Source organism: Nomascus leucogenys, chromosome 2 (genome assembly GCF_006542625.1).
Source record: "Nomascus leucogenys isolate Asia chromosome 2, Asia_NLE_v1, whole genome shotgun sequence".
Lineage (NCBI taxonomy): Eukaryota > Metazoa > Chordata > Mammalia > Primates > Hylobatidae > Nomascus > Nomascus leucogenys.
The window spans coordinates 74,759,167-74,784,068 of NC_044382.1; the positions used below are offsets into that span (position 1 = coordinate 74,759,167).

Below are 24,902 nucleotides of genomic sequence, written 5' to 3' on the forward strand. Positions count from 1 at the left end.
GTCAAAGTTGTTATTAGCTTGGCATAGACTGTTATAACTATAAGATGTTTTATGTAAGCCTCATGGTATCCACAAAGAAAAAAAAACTGTGGTAGATACACCAAGCATAGAAAAACGAATCAAAACATATCACTACAAAAAAAATCAAATCACAAAGGAAGACAGCAAGAGAGGAAGGAAGAATGGAACAAAGGAAATACAAAGCAGTCAGAAAACAATAAACAAAATAGCAATAATAGTCCCTACCTGCCAATCATTACTTTATATGTAAATGGATTAGACTCTCCAGTCAAAAGACATAGAGTGGCTGAGTGGATTTTTTAAAATCCAACTATATGCTGCCTATAAGAAACTCAATTTAGATTTAAGATCACACATAGGCTGAAAGTGGAAGGATGGAAAAAGATATTCCATGCAAATGATAACCAAGGGAGATATGCTTATATCAGAAAAAACAGACCTTATGTTAAAACTGCCACAAGAGACAAAGAAAGTCATCATATAATGATAAATAAGTCAATTAACCAAGAGAATGTAACAATTGTGAATATATATGCACCCAACATCAGGGCACCTAAATACATAAAGCAAATATTACCAGAACTGAAGGGAGAAGTAGGCAGCAATACAATAATAGTATTATCATTATTATATTCTAATAATAGTAGGGAACTTCAATATCCCACTTTCAACAATAGTTAGATCATCCAGACAGAAAATCAATAAGGAAACAGCAGACTTGGATAATACTATAGACCAGATGGATCTAACAGACATATACAGAACATTCCATTCAATAGCAGTAGAATACACAGTATTTTCAAGCACATGTGGAACATTTTCTAAGTAGATCATATGTTAGGCCACAAAACAAGTCTTAAGAAATTCAAGATTTAAATCATATCAAGTATTGGCCAGGCACAGTGGCTCACGCCTGTAATCCCACCACTCTGGGAGGCCGAGGTGGACAGATCACCTGAGGTCAGGTGTTCAAGACCAGCCTGACTAATATGGTGAAACCCCATCTCTATTAAAAATACAAAAATTAGCCAGGCTTGGTGGCGGCCACCTGTAATCCCAGCTATTCAGGAAGCTGAGGCAGGAGAATTGCTTGAACCCGGGAGGCAGAGGTTGCTGTGAGCCAAGATTATGCCACTGCACTCCAGCCTGGGTGACAGAGCAAGACTCCATCTCAAATAAATAAATAAATAAATAAATAAATCATATCAAGTATTTTTTCTGACCCAATGGTTATGACACTAGAAATCAACAACAGGAAAATTTAAAAAGTCAAAAATAGGTGAAAATTAAACAACACATTACTGAACATCCAGTGGGTCAAAGAAGAAATCAAAAGAGAAATCAAAAAATATCCTAAGAAAAATGATGATGAAAACACAACATACCAAAACTTATTGGGTGCAGAAAAAGCAGATTTAAGAGGGAAGTTCATAGAGTTAAACACCTACATTAAAAATCACCTAAATATTGATTGATCATTTCTAGTGGTATGGAAATTTTTTGTTTTATTCTTATAATATGTTTGTGTTTTCTGATTTCTACATGATGTTGCATTCCATTTGTAATAAAAATAAAAAACACAATTTTACTTTAATTTTGATAGGAAGGAAGGAGGGAAGGAAGGAAGGAAAGAAACAACCTAACTTTGCACATCAAGGAAATAGAAAAAGAAAAAAAAAAACTAAGCTCAAAGTCAGCATGAGAAATAAAATGATAAAGCTCAAACCAGAAATAAATAGAGGCTAGAAAAAACAATAGAAAAGGTCAATAAAACTGAGAGTTGCTTTTTTATTTATTTTTTATAAAGATGGAGTCTCACTATGTTGCCCAGGCTGGTCTCAAACTCTTGGGTTCAAGCGATCCCCCACCTCAGCCTCCAAAGATCTGGGATTACAGGTGTGAGCCACCACACCCAGCCAGAGTTGCTTTTTTAAAAAGATAAATGAAATAAACAAACCTTTAGCTAAACTAAAGAAAAAAAAAAACTCAAGTAAATAAAATCAGAAACGAAAGGGGAGGCATTACAACTGATGCCACCAAAATACAAAGGATTATGAGAGATAACTACGAACTATTTAATGCCAAAAAATTAGATACACTGGAAGAAACGGATAAAATCCTAGAAAAATACAACCTACCAGGACTGAGTCAAGAAGCAATTTAAAAATCTGAAAAGACCAGTAATAAGTAAGGAGATTGAACCAGTAATCCAAAAGCTCCCAACAAAGAAAAGCCCAGGACCTGACACTTCATAGGTGAATGCAAACATTTAAAGAATTAATGTTGCCAGGCGCAGTGGCTCATGCCTGTAATCCCAGCACTTTGGGAGGCCAAGGTGGGTGGATCACTTAAGGTCAGGAGTTCGAGACCAGCCTGGCCAACATGGTGAAACATCGTCTCTACTAAAAATACAAAAATTAGTTGGGCATGGTGGTGAGCACCTGTAATACCAGTTACTTGGGAGGCTGAGGCAGGAGAATCACTTGAACCCAGGAGGCAGAGGTTGCAGTGAGCCGAGATTGTGCCATTGTACTCCAGCCTGGGTGACAAGAGCAAAACTCCATCTCAAAAAAAAAAAAAAAAAATGAATTAATGTCAATCCTTTTCAAACTCATGTAAAAAAAATTAAAGAGCAAGGAACACTTCCAAATTTATTTTGAGTCCAGCAATACCCTGATACCAAAGCCAGACAAAAATTCTACAAGATATAATTATAGGTCAATATCACTGATGAACATAAACACACAAATCTTCAACAAAATACTAGCAAACTGAATTTAATAGCACATTAAAAAGATAATAACTGGCCGGGTGCGGTGGCTCATGCCTATAATCCCAGCACTTTGGGAGGCTGAGATGGGTGGATCACGAGGTCAGGAGATCAAGACCATCCTGGCTAACACTGTGAAACCCCGTCTCTACTAAAAATACAAAAAAAAAAAAAAATTAGCGAGGCGTGGTGGTGGGCACCTATAGTCCCAGCTACTCAGGAGGCTGAGGCAGGAGAATGGCGTGAACCTGGGAGGTGGAGCTTGCAGTGAGCCGAGGTCACACCATTGCACTCCAGCCTGGGTGACAGAGCGAGACTTTGTAAAAAATAAATAAATAAATAAAAATAAAAAGATAATAACCATGATCAAGTGTGATTTATCCCTGGGATGCAAGATGCAAGGATGATTCCACATATGCAAATCAATTAATGTGACATACCACATTAACAGAATGAAGGACTAAAACCACATGATCATCTCAATATACTCAAAAAAAAAGCATTTGACAAAATTCAACATTCTTTTATAATAAAAACTCTCAATAAATTCGCTACAGAAGGAATGTACCTCAATACGATAAAGGCCATATATGACAAGCCCACAACAAACATCATACTCAGTGGTGAAAAATTGAAAGCTTTACCACTAAAATGAGGAAAAAGGCAAGGATGCCCACTCTCACTACTTCTATGTAACATAGTACTGGAAGTCGTGGTCACAGCAATTAGGCAAGAAGAATAAATGAAAGAGACCCAAATCAGATATAAAAAAGGAAATTTGTCTCTGTTTACACTTAAAATGATATATATATAAAAACATATATATATAAATATAAAAAAACCCTAAAGACTCTACCAAAAAAGAACTACTAGAACTAATGAATAAATTCAGTAAAGTTACAGGTTACAAAATCAATGTAAAAAATCAATAGTGCTTCTATACACTAATGATGAACTATCTGAAAAAGAAATCAAGAAACAATCTCATTTACAATAGCATCAAAAAAATACCTAAGAGTAAATTTAACCAGAGAGGTGAAAAACATGTACACTGAAACTATAAAACATTGATTAAGGAAGTTAAACAAGATAAAAATAAATGGAAAGATATCCTATGTTCATGGATTGGAGTATTAATGCAATCTTCTGATTCAGTACAATCCTTATCAAAATCCCAATGGCATTTTTTTACAAAAATAGAAAAAATTACTAAAATTTATATAGAATCACAAAAGACCCCAAATAGCCAAAGCAATCCTCAAGAAAAAAATACTGGAGGCATCATAATTCCTGATCTCAAAACATACTGTGTCAAGAAAGCTCTAGTAATCATAACAACAAGGTGGTGGCATAAAAACAGACACCTCGGCCAGGCGCGGTGGCTCACGCTTGTAATCCCAGCACTTTGGGAGGCCGAGGCAGGCGGATCATGAGGTCAGGAGATCCAGACTACGGTGAAACCCCGTCTCTACTAAAAAATACAAAAAATTAGCCGGGCGTGGTGATGGGCGCCTGTAGTCCCAGCTACTCAGAGAGGCTGAGGCAGGAGAATGGCGTGAACCCAGGAGGCAGAGCTTGCAGTGAGCCGAGATTGCGCCACTGCACTCCAGCCTGGGCAAGAGAGCAAGACTCTGTCTCAAAAAAAAAAAAAAAAAAAAAAAACCAGACACCTCAACCAATGGAACAGAACAGGGAGGCTAGAAATAAAACTATGCATTTATGGTCAATTGATCTTCAGTAAAGGTGCCAAGAATATGCAAAGGAGAAAGGACAGTCTCTTCAACAGATGGTGTGGGGAGAACTGGATATTCATATTCAAAAGGATTAAATTAGACCTTTATCCCAAGCCATATACAAAATCAACTCAAAATGGATTAAAGACTTAAACACAAGACCTGAAACTGTAAAACTACTAGAAGAAAACAAAGGGAAAAGCTTCTTGACAATCAAGCTTCTGAGCCATGATTTTTTGGATATGACCCCAAAAGCACAGGCAACAAAAGCAAACCAGACAAAGGGGGTGGCATCAAACTAAAAAGTGTCAGCTTAACAAGAAAAGAAAATTTCAGGCCAATATTCTTGATGAAAACAAATGCAAAAATCCTCAACACAATACCTGCAAACCAAATCCAGCAGCACATCAAAAATCTAATCCACCGTGATCAGGTAGGCTTCATCCCCCAGGTGCAAAGTTGGTTCAACATATGCAAATCAATAAATATGATTCATCACATAAACAGAACTAAAGACAAAAACCACATGATTATCTCAATAGATGAAGAAAAGGCTTTAATAAAATTCAACACCCCTTTATGTTAAAAATCCTCAATAAACTAGGTATTGAAGGAACATACCTCAAAATAATAAAAGCCATCTACAACAAACCCACAGCCAACATCATACTGGACGGGCAAAAGCATTCCCCTTGAAAGCCAGCACAAAACTAGGATGCGTTTGCTCACTAGTCCTATTCAACATAGTATTGGAAGTTCTAGCCAGAGCAATCAGGCAAGAGAAAGAAAAAAGGGCATACAAATAGGAAGAAAGGAAGTCAAAAAGTCAAACTATCCCTGTTTGCAGACAACATGATTCTATATTTAGAAAACCCCATAGTCTTGGCCCAGGAGCTCCTTCAGCTGATAAATAACTTTAACAAAGTTTCAGGATATGAAATCAATGTACAAAAATCACTAGCACTCCTATACACCAACAAGAGCTGGGAGCCAAATCAGGAAGGCAATCCTATTCATGATTGCCACAAAAAGAATAAAATAACTAGGAATACAGCTAAGCAGGGAGGTGAAAGATCTGTACAGTGAGAATTATAAAACACTGTTCAAAGAAATCAGAGATGACACCAAAAAAATGGTAAAACATCTCATGCTCATTAATAGGAAGAATCAATATCATTAAAATGGACACATTTCCCAAAGCAATTTATAGATTCAGTGCTATTACTATTAAGCTACCAATGACATTCTTCACAGAACTAGGAAAAACTATTCTAAAATTCATATGGAATCAAAAAAGAACCGGAATAACCAAGGCAATCCTAAGCAAAAAGAATACAGAAGGAGGCATCACATTACCTGACTTCAAAATATACTACAGGGCTACAGTAACCAAAACAGCATGGTACTGGTATAAAAACAGGCACATAAACCAATGGAACAGAATAGAGAGCCCAGAAATAAGTCCATACACTTAAGACCATCTGATCTTTGACAAAAATAAGCAATGGGGAAAAGAATTACTATTCAACAAATGGTGCTAGGATAACTGGCTAGCCATATGCAGAAGATTGAAGCTGGACCCCTTCCTTACACCATATACAAAAATCAACTCAAGATAGACCAAAGACTTAAACATAAAACCCAAAACTATAAGAACCCTGGAAGACAACCTAGGCAATACCATCCCAGACACAGGAATAGGCAAAGATTTCCTGACAAAGACACCAAAAACAATCTCAACAAAAGCAAAAATTGACAAATGGGATCTAATTAAATGCAATAGCTTCTGCACAGCAAAAGAAAGTATCAACAGAGTAAACAGACAACCTACAGAATGAGAGAATATATTCACAAACTGCATCCAACAAAGGTCTAATATCCAACATCTACAGGGAACTTAAACAAATTTACAAGAGAAAAACAAACAACCCCATTAAAAGGTGGGAAAAGGAAATGAACAGACACTTTTCGAAAGAAGACATACATGCAGCCAACAAGCATATAAAAAAAGCTCAATATCATTATCATTAGAGAAATGTAAATCAAAATCACAATGAGATATCATCTCACACCAGTTAGAATGGCTATTCGTAAAAGTAAAAAAATAGATGGTGGTGAGGTTGTGGAGAAAAGGGAACACTTATAGTGTTGGTGGGAGTGGTAAATTAGTTCAACCACTTGGGGAAAGCAGTATGGCAACTCCTCAAAAAGCTAAAAGCAGAACTACCATTCAACCCAGCAATCCCATTACTGGGGATATACCCAGAGGAATATATATCATCCTACCATAAAGACACATGCACATGAATGTTTATTGCAGTACTAGTCACAATAGCAAAACATGGAATCAACCTAAATGCCCACCAATGACAAATAGGATTTTTAAAAATGCGGTACATATACACCATGGAATACTATGCAGCCATAAAAAATAGCAAGATCATGTCTTTTGTGGGAACATGGATGGAGCTGGAGGCCATTATCCTTAGCAAACTAACACAGGAACAGAAAAACAAATACTGCATGTTCTCACTTATTAGTGGGAGCTAAATAATAAAGAACTTATGAACACAAAGAAGGAAACAACAGACACTGGGGTCTACTTGAGGGTGGACGTTGGGAGGAGGCAGGAGCAGAAAAAATAACCATTGGGTACTAGGCTTAATACCTGGGTGATGAAATACTCTGTACAACAAACTCCCATGACACGAATTTACTTAGATAACAAACTTTCACGTGTACCCTCAAACCTAAAGTAAAAGTTAAAAAATAATAAAATATTGATCTAATTTTTTTAATTAAATAAATAAATAAAAAGTGACAACTACTTAATGGTATGTATCAAGATTATTTTCAAAATTCTTTTGGATACTCTACTTTTTTATTTCTTATATAAATTTTAGAATTGGCTAAATTCTGCAAAATATACTTCCAGGATTTTTACTTTTTTATGAATACATAATAATTGCACATATTTATAGGGAACATGTGATATTTTGATACAAGCATACAATGTGTGATGATCAAATCAGGGTAACTGGGATATCCATCACCTCAAGCATTTATCATTTCTTTTGCTGGGAACATTCCAGTTCCATTCCTGTAGTTATTTTGAAATATATAAAACAAACTATTGTTAACTATAGTCACCCTACTGTGCTACCAAACACTAGGTCTTATTTTTCCTAACTGTATTTTTGTACCCATTAACCATCCCCTCTTTACCCCATCCTCCTCATTACCCTTCCCAGTCTCTAGTAACCCATCATTCTACTCCCTACCTCCGTGAGATCCATTTTTTTTTTAGCTCCTACACATGAATGAGAACATGCAATATTTGTTTTTCTGTGCCCGGGTTGTTTTACTTAACATAATGTCTTCCAGTTCCAATCCTGTTATTGCAAATCACAAGATTTCATTCATCTTATGGCTGAATAATATTCCTTTGTGTACCAGAAAAATGCAAATGAAAACCACAATGAGATATCATCTCATTCCAGTTAAAAGGGCTTTTATCAAAAAGACAAATAATGATGGATGCTGGCAAAGATGCAGAGAAAGAGGAACCCTCATGCATTGTTAGTGGAAATGTAAATTAGTAAAGCCACTATAGAGAACAATATGGAGGCTCCTCAAGAAAACTAAAAATGGAACTACCATATGATCCAGCAATCCCAGTGCTGGGTATATTGCCAAAGGAAAGGAAATCAGTATACTGAAGAGATAACTGCACTCCCATGTTTACTGCAGCACTATTCACAATAGTCGAGATATAGAATCAACCTAAGTGTCCATCAACAGATGAATGGATAAAGAAAATGTGGTACATGTGCACAATGGAATATTATCCAGGATTTTTACGCGTTGAATCTGTAGATCAACTCAGGGAGAATTGACATCTTAACAATACTGGAACTCCAATATTCGAATCCATGACCACAGTGTATCTCTCCATTTATTTAGGTCTTTTATTTCTCTCATTAGCATTTTGTAGTTTTCAGCATAAAGTTATCGTACATGTTTTGTTTGATTTATACCTAAATATTTCATGATATTTTATGCTATTGTAAACAGTATTTTTTAATTTAAATTTCCAATTGTTCAATTATATTATAGAAATACAACTGATTTTTATATGTTGCTCTTATATGCTGAGAACTTACTGAAAAAACCTACTATCATAGCTTTTTTATAGATTCTTTGGAATTTTCCATGCAATTGTATCATCTGCAAAAAGAGAGGGTTTTATTTCTTCCTTTCCTCTTTGTATTTTTTTTCTTCTTTTTCTTGCTTTATTGCATTGGCTAGGTCTTCCAGTACAATGTTGAATAGGAATTAAAAAGTAGATATTCTTGTCTTGTTTCCAATTTTAGGTGAAAAGCATTCTCTTTCACTTTTAAGTATAATGCCTGGTAGAGATTTTTTGTAAATGCTCTTTTTCGGGTTGAGGAAGTTCCCTTTAGTTCCTAGTTGGCTGAGAATATTTTTTATCATGAAAGGATGTTGTATGTTGTCAAATTATAGTTCTATATCTGTTCAGGTGGTTACATGTTTTTTCTTCTTTAATATGCTGTTATGGTGAATCACATTGTTTTCTTCAAAGTAGCTTTTATAATTTAGATTAAATGTGTAGACCATAAAATTTACCATTTTAAAGTGTAAGGTTGACTGGGTTTTAGTACATTCACAATGTTGTGTAATCATCACCACTACCTCCAGAACATTTCCATCTTCCCAGAAAGAAATTCTGTATCTGTTAGCAGTATTTCCAATCCCCAATCCAACCCCCAGCCCCTGGAAACCACTAATGTACTTTCTGGCTTTATGGCTTTGTAAGTTTTGAATTGGAAAGTGTGAACCCTCCAACTTTGTTCCCCTTTTCTAAGATTGTTTTGGATACAAGATCAATATGTAAGAATCGGTTGTATTTCTTTTTTTTTTTTTTTTTTTTAGAGGGAGTTTCGCACTTGTTGCCCAGGCTAGAGTGCAATGGCATGATCTCAACTCACCATAACCTCTGCCTCCTGGGTTCAAGTGATTCTTCTGCCTCAGCTTCCCAAGTAGCTGAGATTACAGGCATGTGCCACCACACCTGGCTAATTTTGTATTTTTAGTAGCGACAGGGTTTCTCCATGTTGGTCAGGCTGGTCTCAAACTCCTGACCTCAGGTGATCCACCTGCCTCGGCCTCCCAAAGTGCTGGGATTACAGGCATGAGCCACTGGGCCTGGCCAGTTGTATTTCTATATCACTGAACAATCAGAAATTTATTTTTTATTACACTTTAAGTTCTAGGGTACATGTGCACAACGTGCAGGTTTGTTACATATGTATATATGTGTCATGTTGGTGTGCTGCACCCATTAACTTGTCATCTACATTAGGTATATCTGCTAATGCTTTCCCCCCTCCCTTCCCCACCACACAACAGGCCCCAGAGTGTGATGTTCCCCTTCCTGTGTCCAAGTGTTCTCATTGTTCAATTCCCACCTATGAGTGAGAACATACAGTGTTTGGTTTTTTTGTTCTTGTGATAGTTTGCTGAGAATGATGGTTTCCAGCTTCATCCACGTCCCTACAAAGGACATGAACTCATCATTTTTTATGGCTGCATAGTATTCCATGGTGTATATGTGCCATATTTTCTTAATCCAGTCTATCATTGATGGACATTTGGGTTGGTTCCAAGTCTTTGCTATTGTGAATAGTGCCGCAATAAACATACGTGTGCATGTGTCTTTATAGCAGCATGATTTATAATCCTTTGGGTATATACCCAGTAATGGGATGGCTGGGTCAAATGGTATTTCTAGTTCTAGGTCCTGGAGGAATCGCCACACTGTCTTCCACAATGGTTTAACTAGTTTACAGTCCCACCAACAGTGTAAAAGTGTTCCTTTTTCTCCACATCCTCTCCAGCACCTGTTGTTTCCTGACTTTTTAATGATCACCATTCTAAGTGGTGTGAGATGGTATCTCATTGTGGTTTTGATTTGCATTTCTCTGATGGCCAGTGATGATGAGCATTTTTTCATGTGTCTGTTGGCTGCATAAATGTCTTCTTTTGAGAAGTGTCTGTTCACATCCTTCACCCACTTGTTGATGGGGTTGTTTGTTTTTTTCTTGTAAATTTGTTTGAGTTCTTTGTAGATTCTGGATATTAGCCCTTTGTCAGATGAGTAGATTGCAAAAATTTTCTCACATTCTGTAGGTTGCCTGTTCACTCTGATGGTAGTTTATTTTGCTGTGCAGAAATTCCTTAGTTTAATTAGATCCCATTTGTCAATTTTGGCTTTTGTTGCCGTTGCTTTTGGTGTTTTAGACATGAAGTCCTTGACCATGCCTATGTCCTGAATGGTATTGCCTAGGTTTTATTCTAGGGTTTTTATGGTCTTAGGTCTAACATTTAAGTCTTTAATCCATCTTGAATTAATTTTTGTATAAGGTGTAAGGAAGGGATCCAGTTTCAGCTTTCTACATATGGCTAGCCAGTTTTCCCAGCACCATTTATTAAATAGGGAATCCTTTTCCCATTTCTTGTTTTTGTCAGGTTTGTCAAAGATCAGATGGTTGTAGATGTGTGGAATTATTTCTGACGGCTCTGTTCTGTTCCAACAATTGGAAATTTAAATTTAAAAACCAGTACAATTTACAATAGTGAAAAAGGCCATGAAATATTTAGGTATAAGTTTAATACATGGATCCCTTCTGTTTCCATATGGACTTCAGGATCAGCTTGTCCATTTCTGCAATATTGATATTTGGGATGTTGAACAAGCCCTGCATGTCTGGGATAAGCCACACCTACCCTTCTTTCCCATTTTCTCCCACCACTCCTCTCACCCCCATATATGCATATTCTGACCCTCCATTCCATTCTCTCTCCCTCCTCTGGCCCCTTGCTTCCCCACACCCCTTTCACTTCTCTTGTGCTTCCACCTCAGGCCTTGGCTTAGCTGCCACTTCCACTAGGAAGACTTCCATACTGCCTTTCTGTGGGTGCCCCTCCCATTTGCTCTCATAACTCCCAGACTGTCCCAGTTTAAGCATCTATCACCCTTGATGGTAATGTGCGTGTACTCGTGGGGGCGGGGGGCGGGGAGTTGACCAGCCAGCCTTCCTCCTCTGGTCCTGACCACACACCCAAAACAGAGAAGTGGCATCCATCCACACTTGACTTCCTGTAATTCCTCTACACTTTCTTCCCCACCCCATCCCTTATACATGTCAGGCATTGACACCATCAATGGCCAGTATGTGTTTAGAGAGACCATGTGAAGAATTTGACTATTGGCAAAGAATTATGACAAGCTGTTCAGGTATCAGGAGAAACTGGTTTCATCTCCATACAATGCATTAATTACAAGTCAAAGAGAACCACTGACAGAACTACAGGCAGACACGAAAAATGAAGTACCTGGGAACACAGCTAACCAAGGAGGTGAAAGTTCTCTACAAAGAGAAATACACTGTTGAAAGAAATCAGAGACGACACAAATAAGTGGAAAAGTATTCCATGCTCATGGATTGGAAGAATCAATATTGTTAAAATGGCCACATTGCTCAAAGCAATTTACAGAATCAATGCTATTTGTATCAAACTACCAATGCCATTGTTCACAGACTTAGAAAAAAACTATTCTAAAATTAATATGGAACAAAAAAAGAGCCTGAATATCCAAAGCAATCCTAAGCAAAAATAACAAAGCTGGAGGCATCACACTATCCGAATATGAGGCTATAGTAACCAAAACAGTATGGTACTGGTACAAAGACAGACACATAGACCAATGGAACAGAACAGAGAGCCCAGAAATAAAGCCACCCACCTAGAGCCACCTGATCTTCAATAAAGACTATGAAGCAAGCAATGGGGAAAGAACTTCCTATTCAATAAATAGTGTGGAGATAACTGGCTATCCATATGCAGAAGAATGAAACTGAACCCCTTCCTTACACCTTATACAAAAATCAACTCAAGGTGTATTAAAGACTTAAATGTGATTAAAACTTAAATCACATGGATTAAAGATTTAAATGTGAGCCCTCAAACTATTAAAATCATAGAAGAAAACTTAGGAAATACTTTCTCAACACCAGCCTTGGCAAAGAACTTTTGGCTGAGTCCTCAAAAGCAACTGCAACAAAAACAAAAATCAACAAGTGGGAACTAATTAAACTAAAGAGTTTCTGTAGAGCAAAAGAAACTATCAAAAGAGTAAACAGAAAACTTACAGAATGGGAGAAAATATTTGCAAACCACATCTGACAAGGGTCTGAAATCCAGAATCTATAAGGAACTTCAACAAATCAACAAGCAAAAACCAAATAACCCCATTAAAAAGTGGGTAAAGGACATAAATAGACACTTCTCAAAAGAAGACACACAAGTAGCCAAAAAACATTTGAAAAAAAAGTTCATTATCACCAATCACCAAAGAAATGCAAATCATAAACCACAATGAGATACCATCTCACACCAGTCAGAATGCTATTATTAAAAAGACAATAACAGATGCTGGTGAGGCTATGCAGAAAAAGGAACGCTTATACATTGTTGGCTGGTGGGAATGTAAATTAGTCCAGCCACTGTGAAAAGCAGTTTGAAGATTTCCCAAAGAATATAAAACAGGGCTACTATTCAGCCCAGCGATCCCATTACTGGCCATATAGCCAAAAGAAAATAAGCCGTTCTACCAAAAAGATACATGCTCGTATGTTCATCACAGCACTATTCACAATAGAAAGACATGGAATCAACCTAGGTGTCTATCAGTGGTGGACTGGATAAGAAAATGTGGTACATATACACCATCAAATACTACGCCGCCATAAAAAAGAATGAATCACGTCCTTTGCGGCAATATGGATGCAGCTGGAGGCTATAATCCTAAGTGAATTGACACAGGAACAGAAAATCAAATATTGCACGTTCTCACTTATAAGTGGGAGCTAAACATTGGGTATACATAGACACAAAGATGGGAATGATAGATACTGCAGACTACCAGCTGGAGGAGCATGAGGTGTGGGTTGAAAAACCACCTATTGGGCCAGGCGCAGTGGCTCATGCCTGTAATCTCAGCATTTTGGGAGGCCAAGGCAGGAGGATTGCTTGAGCTCAGGAGTTCAAAACCAGCCTGGGCAACATTGCTTGAGCTCAGGGTTCAAAACCAGCCTGGGCAACATAGTGAGACCCTGTCTCTAAAAGAAAAAAAAAAAAGAGGGAGAGAAAAGAAAAAGAAAAAAGAAAAACCACCACAGGTACTAAGCTCACTACCTGGGCGATGGGATCTGCAGCCCAAACCTCAGCAACATGCAATGTATGCATGTAACAAGCCTATACATGTACCCCAAATCTAAAAGTTGAAATTTTTTTTTTAATTGAGATGAAGTCTCGCCCTGTCACCCAGGCTGGAGTGCAGTGGCACGATCCCAGCTCACTTCAACCTCCGCCTCCCGGGTTCAAGTGATTTTCCTGCCTCGGCCTCCTGAGTAGCTGGGATTATAGGCACATGCCACCATGCTTGGCTAATTTTTTTTTATATTTTTTATTTTTAGTAGGGACAGAGTTTCACCACATTGGCCAGGCTCGTCTCAAACTCCTGACCTCAGGTGATCCACCTGCCTCAGGCTTCCAAAGTGCTGGTAAGGGAGGAGACCACCCCTCATGTTGTCTTATGCCCAATTTCTGCCTCCAAAGAAAGAAGAAGTAAAAACTAAAAGGCAGAAATGAAATCCACAGGCAGACAGCCCGGTGCCGTGCCCTGGTTAAAGATCAACCCCTGATCTAACCAGTTATGTTATCTATAGATTCCAGACATGGTATGGAAAAGCATTGTGAAAATCCCTGTCCTGTTCTGTTCTGTTCTGTTTACTGGTGCATGCAGCCTCCAGTCACATACCTCCTGCTTGCTCAATCGATCATGACCCCCTCACGTGGACCCCTTTAGAGTTTTAAGCCCTTAAAAGGGACAGGAATTGCTCATTCGGGGAGCTCGGTTTTTGGAGACGTAGTCTTGCTGTAGCTCCTGGCTAAAAAAAGCCCTTCCTTCTTTAACTTGGTGTCTGAGGGGTTTTGTCTGCAGCTTGTCCTACTACACTGGGATTACAGGCATAAGCCACCATGCCCTGCCTGAAATTTTTTTTTTTAAAGAACTATAGGCAGAGGCGGTTCCAAAATGGCTGAATAGGAACAGCTCCAGTCTACAGCTCCCAGCATGAGCAACGTAGAAGACAGGTAATTTCTGCATTTCCAACTGAGGTACTGGGTTCATCTCACTGGGGCTTGTAGGACAATGGGTGCAGCCCACAGAGCATGAGCTAAAGCAGGGCGGGGCATCGCCTCACCTGGGAAGTGCAAGGGGTCGGGGAATTCCCTTTCCTAGCCAAGGGAAGCCGTGACAGATGGTATGTGGAAAATTGGGACACTGCCACCCTAATACTGCACTTTTCCAATGGTCTTAGCAAATGGCACACCAGGAGATTATATCCCGCACCTGGCTTGGAGGGTCGCAAGCCCACGGAGCCTTGCTCACTGCTGGCACAGCAGTCTGAGATCAAGCTGCAAAGTGGCAGTGAGGCTGGGGGATGGGCGTCCACCATTGCTGAGGCTTGAGTAGGTAAACAAAGCGGCCAGGAAGCTCCAATTGGGTGGAGCCCACCGCAGCTCAAGGAGGCCTGCCTCCCTCTGTAGACTCCACCTCTGGGGGCATGGCATAGCTGAACAAAAGGCAGCAGAAACTTCTGCAGACTTAAACGTCCCTGTCTGACAGTTTTGAAGAGGGTAGTGGTTCTCCCAGGATGGAGTTTGAGATCTGAGAACGGATAGACTGCCTCCTCAAGTGGGTCCCTGACCCCCGAGTAGCCTAACTGGGAGGCACCTCCCAGTAGGGGCCAACTTACACCTCATACGGCTGGGTGCCCCTCTGCGATGAAGCTTCCAGAGGAAGGATCAGGCAGCAACATTTTCCATTTTGCAATAGTTGCTGTTCTGCAGCCTCTGCTGGTGAAACCCAGGAAAATAGGGTCTGGAATGGACCTCCAGCAAACTCCAACAGACCTGCAGCTGATGGTCCTGACTGTTAGAAGGAAAGCTAACAAACAGAAAGGACATCCACACCAAAACCCCATTGGTACGTCACCATCATCAAAGACCAAAGGTAGATAAAACCACAAAGACAGGGAGAAACCAGAGCAGAAAAGCTGAAAATTTTAAAAATCAGATTGCCTCTTCTCCTCCAAAGGAACATGGCTCCTCACCAGCAATGGAACAAAGCTGGATAGAGAATGACTTTAACGAGTTGAGAGAAGAAAGCTTCAGACAATCGGTAATAACAAACTTCTCCAAGCTAAAGGAGGATGTTCGAACCCATCACAAAGAAGCTAAAAACCTTGAAAAAAGATTAGGCGAATGGCTAACTAAAATAAACAGCATAGAGAAGACCTTAAATGACCTGATGGAGCTGAAAACCATGGCATGAGAACTATGTGACGCATGCACAAGCTTCAGTAGCCGATTCGATCAAGTGGAGAAAGGGTATCAGTGATTGAAGATCAAATGAATGAAATGAAGCAAGAGAAGTTTAGAGAAAAAAAGAGTGAAAAGAAATGAACAAAGCCTCCAAGAAATATGGGACTGTGTGAAAAGACCCAATCTACGTCTGATTGGTGTACCCGAAAGTGATGGGGAGAATGGAACCAAGTTGGAAAACACTCTGCAGGATATTATCCAGGAGAACTTCCCCAATCTAGCAAGGCAGGCCAACATTCAAATTCAGGAAATACAGAGAATGCCACAAAGATACTCCTCAAGAAGAGCAGCTCCAAGACACATAATTGTCAGATTCACCAAAGTTGAAATGAAGGAAAAAATGTTCAGGGCAGCCAGAGAGAAAGGTCAGGTTACCCACAAAGGGAAGCCCATCAGACTAGCAGCTGATGTCTCGGCAGAAACTCTACAAGCCAGAAGAGAGTGGGGGCCAATATTCAATAATCTTAAAGAAAAGAATTTTCAACCCAGAATTTCATATCCAGCCAAACTAAGCTTCATAAGTGAAGGAGAAATAAAATCCTTTACAGACAAGCAAATGCTGGGAGATTTTGGCACCACCAGGCCTGCCTTACAAGAGCTCCTGAAGGAAGCACTAAACATGGAAAGGAAAAACCAGTACCAGCCACTGCAAAAACATACCAAATTGTAAAGACCATTGATGCTAGGAAGAAACTGCATCAACTAACAAGCAAAATAACTAGCTAACATCATAACGACAGGATCAAATTCACACATAACAATATTAACCTTAAATGTAAATGGGCTAAATGCTCCAATTAAAAGACACAGACTGGCAAATTGGATAAAGAATCAAGACCCATCAGTGTGCTGTACTCAGGAGACTCATCTCATCTGCAGAGACACACATAGGCTCAAAATAAAGGGATGGAGGAAGATCTACCAAGCAAATGGAAAACAAAAAAAAAGCAGGAATTGCAATCCTAGTCTCTGATAAAACAGACTTTAAACCAACAAAGATGAAAAGAGACAAAGAAGGCCGTTACATGATGGTAAAGGGATAAATTCAACAAGAAGAGCCAACTATCCTAAATATATATGCGTCCAATACAGGAGCACCCAGATTCATAAAGCAAGTCCTTGGAGACCTACAAAGAGACTTAGACTCCCACAGAATAATAATGGGAGACTTTAACACCCCACTGTCAACATTAGACAGATCAATGAGACAGAAAGTTAACAAGGATATCCAGGAATTGAACTCAGCTCTGCACCAAGCAGACCTAATAGACATCCACAGAACTCTCCACCTCAAATCAACAGAATATATATTCTTTTTAGCACCACACCACACCTATTCCAAAATTGACCACATAGTTGGAAGTAAAGCACTCCTCAGCAAATGTAAAAGAACAGAAATTATAACAAACTGTCTCTCGGACCACAGTGCAATCAAACTAGAACTCAGGATTAAGAAACTCACTCAAAACTGCTCAACTACATGGAAACTGAACAACCTGCTCCTGAATGACTACTGGACACATAACGAAATGAAGGCAGAAATAAAGATGTTCTTCGAAACCAACGAGAACAAAGACACAACATACCAGAATCTCTGAGACACATTTAAAGCAGTGTGTAGAGGGAAATTTATAGCACTAAATGCCCAAAAGAGAAAGCACGAAAGATCTAAAATTGACACCCTAACATCACGATTAAAAGAACTAGAGAGGCAAGAGCAAACACATTCAAAGGCTAGCAGAAGGCAAGAAATAACTAAGATCAGAGCAGAACTGAAGGAAACAGAGACACAAAAAACCCTTCAAAAAATTAATGAATCCAGGAGCTGGTTTTTTGAAAAGATCAACAAAATTGATAGACCGCTAGCAAGACTAATAAAGAAGAAAAGAGAGAAGAATCAAATAGATGCAATACAAAATGATAAAGGGGATATCACCACCAATCCCACAGAAATACAAACTATCATCAGAGAATACTATAAACACCTCTACGCAAATAAACTAGAAAATCTAGAAGAAATGGATAAATTCCTCGACACATACACCCTCCCAAGACTAAACCAGGAAGAAGTTGAATCCCTGAATAGACCAATAACAGGCTCTGAAATTGAGGCAATAATTAATAGCCTATCAACCAAAAAAAGTCCAGGACCAGATGGATTCACAGCTGAATTCTACCAGAGGTACAAGGAGAGCTGGCACCATTCCTTCTGAACTATTCAAATCAATAGAAAAAGAGGGAATCCTCCCTAACTCATTTTTTGAGGCCAGCATCATCTTGATACCAAAGCCTGGCAGAGACACAACAAAAAAAAGAGAATTTTAGACCAATATCCCTGATGAACATCGATGCAAAAATCCTCAGTAAAATACTGGCAAACTGAATCCAGCAGCACATCAAAAAGCTTATCCAGCATGATCAAGTGGGCTTCATCCCTGGGATGCAAGGCTGATTCAACATACAAAAATCAATAGACATAATCCATCATATAAACAGAACCAAAGACAAAAACCAAATGATTATCTCAATAGATGCAGAAAAGGCCTTTAACAAAATTCAACAGCCCTTCATGCTGAAAACTCTCAATAAACTAGGTATTGATGGTATGTATCTCAAAATAATAAGAGCTGTTTATGACAAACCCACAGCCAATATCATACTGAATGGACAAAAACTGGAAGCATTCCCTTTGAAAACTGGCACAAGACAGGGATGCCCTCTCTCACCACTCCTATTCAACATAGTGTTGGAGGTTCTGGCCAGGGCAATCAGGCAGGAGAAAGAAACAAAGGGTATTCAGTTAGGAAAAGAGGAAGTCAAATTGTCCCTGTTTGCAGATGACATGATTATATATCTAGAAAACCCCATTGTCTCAATCCAAAATTTCCTTAAGCTGATAAGCAACTTCAGCAAAGTCTCAGGATACAAAATCAGTGCGAAAAATCACAAGCATTCCTATACACCAATAACAGACAAACAGAGAGCTAAATCATGAGTGAACTCCCATTCACAATTGCCTCAAAGAGAATAAAATACCTAGGAATCTAACTTACAAGGGATGTGAAAGACCTCTTCAAGGAGAACTACAAACCACTGCTCAGTGAAATAAAAGAGGACACAAACAAATGGAAGAACATTCCATGCTCATGGATAGGAAGAATAAATATCATGAAAATGGCCATACTGACCAAGGTAATTTATAGATTGAATGCCATCCCCATCCAGCTACCAACGACTTTCTTCACAGAATTGGAAAAAATTACTTTAAAGTTCATATGGAACCAAAAAAGAGCCTGCATTGCCAAGACAATCCTAAGCCAAAAGAACAAAGCTGGAGGCATCATGCTACCTGACTTCAAACTATATTACAAGGCTACAGTAACCAAAACAGCATGGTACTGGTACCAAAACAGAAATATAGACCAATGGAACAGAACAGAGCCCTCAGAAATAATACAAAACATCTACAACAATCTGATCTGTGACAAACCTGACAAAAACAAGAAATGGGAAAAGGATTCCCTAGTTAATAAATGGTGCTGGAAAAACTGGCTAGCCATATGTAGAAAGCTGAAACTGGATCCCTTCCTTACACCTTATACAAAAATTAATTCGAGATGGATTAAAGACTTAAATATTAGACCTAAAACCATAAAAACCCTAGAAGGAAACCTAGGCAATACCATTCAGGACATAGGCATGGGCAAGCACTTCATGACTAAAACACCAAAAGCAATGGCAACAAAAGCCAAAATTGACACATGGGATCTAATTAAACTAAAGAGCTTCTGCACAGCAAAAGAAACTACCATCAGAATGAACAGGCAACCTACAGAATGGGAGAAAATTTTTACAATCTACCCATCTGACAAAGGGCTAATATCCAGAATCTACAAAGAACTTAAACAAATTTACAAGAAAAAATCAAACAACCCCATCAAAAAGTGGGCAAAGGATATGAACAGACACTTCTCAAAAGAAGACATTTATGCAGCCAACAGACACATGAAAAAATGCTCATCATCACTGGCCATCAGAGAAATGCAAATCAAAACCACAATGAGATACCATCTCACACCACTTAGAATGGTGATCATTAAAAAGTCAGGAAACAACAGGTGCTGGAAAGGATGTAGAGAAATAGGAACACTTTTACACTGTTGGTGGGACTATAAACTAGTTCAACCATTGTGGAAGACAGTGTGGCGATTCCTCCAGGACCTAGAACTAGAAATACCATTTGACCCAGCCATTCCATTACTGGGTATATACCCAAAGGATTATAAATCATGCTGCTATAAAGGCACATGCACACATATGTTTATTGCGGCACTATTCACAATAGCAAAGACTTGGAACCAACCCAAATGTCCATCAATGATAGACTGGATTAAGAAAATGTGGCACATATACACCATGGAATACTACACAGCCATAAAAAAGGATGAGTTCGTGTCCTTTGTAGGGACATGGATGAAGCTGGAAACCATCATTCTGAGCAAACTGTTGCAAGGACAGAAAACCAAACACCACATGTTCTCATTCATAGGTGGGAATTGAACAATGAGAACACTTGGACACAGGGTAGGGAACATCACACACCAGTGCCCGTCGTGGGTTGGAGGGAGGGGGGAGGGATAGCATTAGCAGATATACCTAATGTAAATGACGAGTTAATGGGTGCAGCACACCAACATGGCACATGTATACATATGCAACAAACCTGCACGTTGTGCACATGTACCCTAGAACTTAAAGTATAATAAAATAAAAATAAAAATAAAATAAAGAACTGCAGGCACCGTATCATGGGTGCAGTCCTATTTCAGGAATTTGCAAGAATGATTTTGACTAGAGAGTTTTGCCTCACTCACTAGTTCCCACATAATATGTGACAATGCTGCTTTTGCAGAGGTGATATTCAAAATAATGAACAGCTGGGGCTGCACAGGTACTGAGCAGGGGCATGGCTGGAGCAGATCCTAGAGGGTCTGTGAAGTGTCCTGCCCGACCTCATAGTTGCTGGATCATGGGGAAGCCCACAGAGACTGAGGAAGCACCAGAGTGCATGGGTGCTTATTTCAATATTTTATTAACTAACATGGCTATCCTGGTTATATACGGGTTGAATACCAGCTCTGAGTAAAGAAAGACCCATAGAGAGCTCTGTACAGGCAAGCATTGTTATTTATCATTGTTAAAAAGCTGAGGACATAGCATTCTCAAATGCTAAGCTGATCCCACAACTCCCCAGCTCACAGCCCCCAAAGGCTCCTTTACAAGAGGGCCATGCATGTCATCTGAATGCCCCTCCTGGGATCTCTAAGCCCCCAGGGTGCCTTTGTTTGCACAAACATGCTCCACAAACCGCACTCACCTGGGTGCCCTTGACATTAGCGTTGGGCTCCCACATGCCAGCGTTCTGCCTGAACATCGCCACCAGGCCGATGTGCTGATATCGAGGTGCCCCCAGAACCAGGCTTTGCACCCGGTTCCGCAAGACGATGGCGGCAGCATAACCTGAAGGTGGGGGTCTGAGAGGTGAAGTGCATTCCCTGCCCCCTCCTCTGCCATGCAGACCCACCCCTTGAGTAGGGGCACTGGGGCAGCCCCACGCTTGCTGTGTTGGGTTAACTGATCCCTATGCTATATTTATCTTTATGAACATAGTTACAATTCAATTTAGAAGTTTCTGGCCAGGCGCGGTGGCTCACACCTGTAATCCCAGCATTCTGGGAGTCTGAGGCAGGTGGATCATGTGAGGTCAGGAGCTCCAGACCAGCCTGGCCAACATGGTGAAACCCGGTCTGTACTAAAAATACAAAAAAAGACCGGGCACGGTGGCTCATGCCTGTAATCCCAGCACTTTGGGAGGCCGAGCCAGGTGGATCACCTGAGGTTGGGAGTTCACGATCAGCCTAACCGACATGGAGAAATCCCACCTCTACTAAAAATACAAAATTAGCCGGGCGTGGTGGCACATGCCTGTAATTCCAGCTACTCAGGAGGCTGAGGCAGGAGAATCGCTTGAACCTGGGAGACGGAGGTTGTGGTGAGCCAAGATCAGATTATTACACTCCAGCCTGGGCAACAAGAGTGAAACCCCATCTCAAAAAAAAAAAAAAAAAAAAAAATTTGCCTGGGGTGGTGGTGCTTTCTTGTAATTCCAGCTACTCGGGAGGCTGAGGTAGGAGAATCGCTTGAGCACAGGAGGCAGAGGTTGTAGTGAGCCAAGATTGTGCCATTGCACTACAGCCTGGGCGACAAGAAAGAAACTCCACCTCAAAAAAAAAAAAAAAAAAATTGAAGTTTCGGTCTTTAAAGCTATCCCAAGAGCCTATGAAAGACTCAGACATCTACGCTGGATGACTTATGCCAAATCCTGACCCCTTCCTAGAATAACCCTTGCCCTCCCCACTTACCCAAGTAAGCATCATTCATGTCTGAATCCACTCTGGTCATGTTGATGAAGGTGCTTTTCTCCTTTGATGTATATAGAAAGGCTCCACCAGCCCAGTCATAGCTCCCCACAGTGCTCAGCAAGAGGCCGTTCTGGGAAAGGGGTAGAACAGTGTTGATGAGGAAGGAAGAAGGGATCACCGCTGCCCCTCACAGAGCTACTTCCCAAGTACCTATCACAGAGAAGAGTCCCCAAACCCCCACATCTCTCCTATCTCTTCTTCTTGCTACCCCCTGCCCCACCCCCGCAATTTAATGAAGGGCCACTTACAGAGGTGATGGCAGTGCTGAAGCCTTCCTGAGACATCTCATGCTCAAAGGAGCTGCTACTTCCTGTCTGAGTACCTGTGAAGAGGAGAACTTTCTACATTAAAGAAAGCAGAAGGCCGGGCACGGTGGCTCACGCCTGTAATCCCAACATTTTGGGAGGCTGAGATGGGCAGATCACTTGAGGTCAGGAGTTAGAGACCAGTCTGGCGAACATGGTGAAACCCCGTCTCTACTAAAACTACAAAAATTAGCTGGGCGTGGTGGTATGCACCTGTAATCCCACCTACTCGGGAGGCTGAGGAAGGAGAATCACTTGAACCTGGGAGGCAGAGGTTGCAGTGAGCCAAGATCGCACCACTGCACTCCAGTCTAGGCAATAAAGTGAGACTCAGTCTCAAAAAAAGAGAAAAAGAAAAGAAAAGAAAACAGAAGAACCTAGAACAAGTACTGAAAACCCAAATGCTCTGGTGGCCACAGACAAAGGGAGACTCCGGCGGGATCTGTGTCAAGCTGGACAGCATACGTCCCTCTTAGAAGGGTGGCAGCCATTCACCTCCAGCCACTTCCTGCCAAGTGGGAATGTGGTCTTCAAGGTCTTCAAGGTGTCTAATCTTCCAGCTTTTCAAGATAAGCCATAAACCCAGACTGTACATGAAATCCCCCAATTTCTAAATTCCTTTTATTCAACAAACATTTATTGAGCACCTTCTGAGTACCAGGCACTATTCTAGGCAATTGGGATACAACAGAGAACCAAACGGATGACTGCTGGCAACACATCCAAATTTTTGTTAAAATACTGGGTGAGATTTGACTCCCCCATACTCCAATTTACCAACCTATAGCCAAGATTTGCAAAATTACAGGTAAAAGTATGGATTCTTTGACTTCAAAGGAATTGATCAAGTGAGGCTGGGACTGGGAGCTGAAGGAAGTGGAGAGAGTTGATGCTGGGGGATACCAAGGGTTAGGAAGGTCTGGATTCTAGAGGGGACTATGTGTTCTGGGGTGGGGGCTGCCTCTGGAGCTGCTCTGGGAGCACAGATGCCTGACTCACCCTCAATCGCAAAGATCTTCTCTCGAAGCTGGTTCTGAATGGTCTTCAGAGCCTCGAAGTTATTCACCTGGAACACGTGATCACGAGGCGGCTTGGATGCGATGGTATTAAGCTCTTGGCGGGAATTCATACTGTGGAAGGCATCTCCCACCTGTTACCAAGGAACAGAGGCCAAATCATGGTCTGAGGCTAGCAGTATCATCTGGCAAAGACAACTCTGCAGGAAACTAGTCTGAACCATTATTTATCAAGTGAGGAAATGCATCAGAAGGTCCCTGGGACAGGGTTACCAGGTATAGTTGGGCAGGTTGTACACTGCACAAGGCACTGTGCCAAGGAAGCAAGTTGGGGCAGAAACCCGGCTGCTGATCCATCTGCTGTGCCACGTCTCCTGGTGTGGAGCTGACCTCCCCCTAGAGGAAGGGGAGCCTTTTTCTTTATATGAAGGTATGTCCTACGTGCCAAGGCATGTATCCATGGTGATACCACTTTCTGTGTCATGCAAGTGCTGTAGTAGTTTGATTACACTGATGATCCTGACTCCTTGCCTCTTCCTGTATCCAAGCCCTTTCCCCCAGCGCTCTGCTGTGCCCGCCTGCTCTTGGTGGAGTCATCTGCCCCCTTCATTGCCTCTGGGCTCAGGAATGAGTCTTGCTTTAGCCCATTGTATACAGAACACCCTTGACATAACTGACTCCATCTTAGAAAAAGGCTCCATTCTATATTTCACAGGGCACTTTGCCAACAAGGATAAGGTTGTTTTAAACAAATTTTTAAAATAGACCAGGTGCAGCGGCTCATGCCTATAATCCCACACTTTGGAAGGCCAAGGCAGGCGGATCACTTGAGGTCAGGAGTTCAAGACCAACCTGGCCAACATGGTGAAACCCCATCTCTACTAACAATACAAAAAAAAAAAAAATTAGCCAGGCATGGTGGTGCATGCCTGTAGTCCCAGCTACTCGGGAGGCTGAGGCACAAGAACTGCTTGAACTCGGGAGGTGGAGGTTGCAGTGAGCCAAGATCATGCCACTGCACTCCAGCCTGAGCGATAGAGCAA

The 24,902-nt window shown here is 40.5% G+C and overlaps 1 protein-coding gene across 1 annotated transcript in view; it reads right to left on the reverse strand.

The window, feature by feature from the left end:
* The window catches only part of ITGAM (integrin subunit alpha M), a 77,663-nt gene that overhangs the window by 38,401 nt on the left and 14,360 nt on the right, over nucleotides 1–24,902 (reverse strand). The window contains exons 9-12 of the mRNA XM_030797781.1: nucleotides 23,843–23,993; nucleotides 22,787–22,860; nucleotides 22,479–22,608; nucleotides 21,434–21,576 (exon numbers count right to left, since the gene is read on the reverse strand). Of these exons, the coding sequence (XP_030653641.1) occupies nucleotides 21,434–21,576; nucleotides 22,479–22,608; nucleotides 22,787–22,860; nucleotides 23,843–23,993 (498 nt within the window). The remainder of the gene's footprint in view (nucleotides 1–21,433; nucleotides 21,577–22,478; nucleotides 22,609–22,786; nucleotides 22,861–23,842; nucleotides 23,994–24,902) is intronic.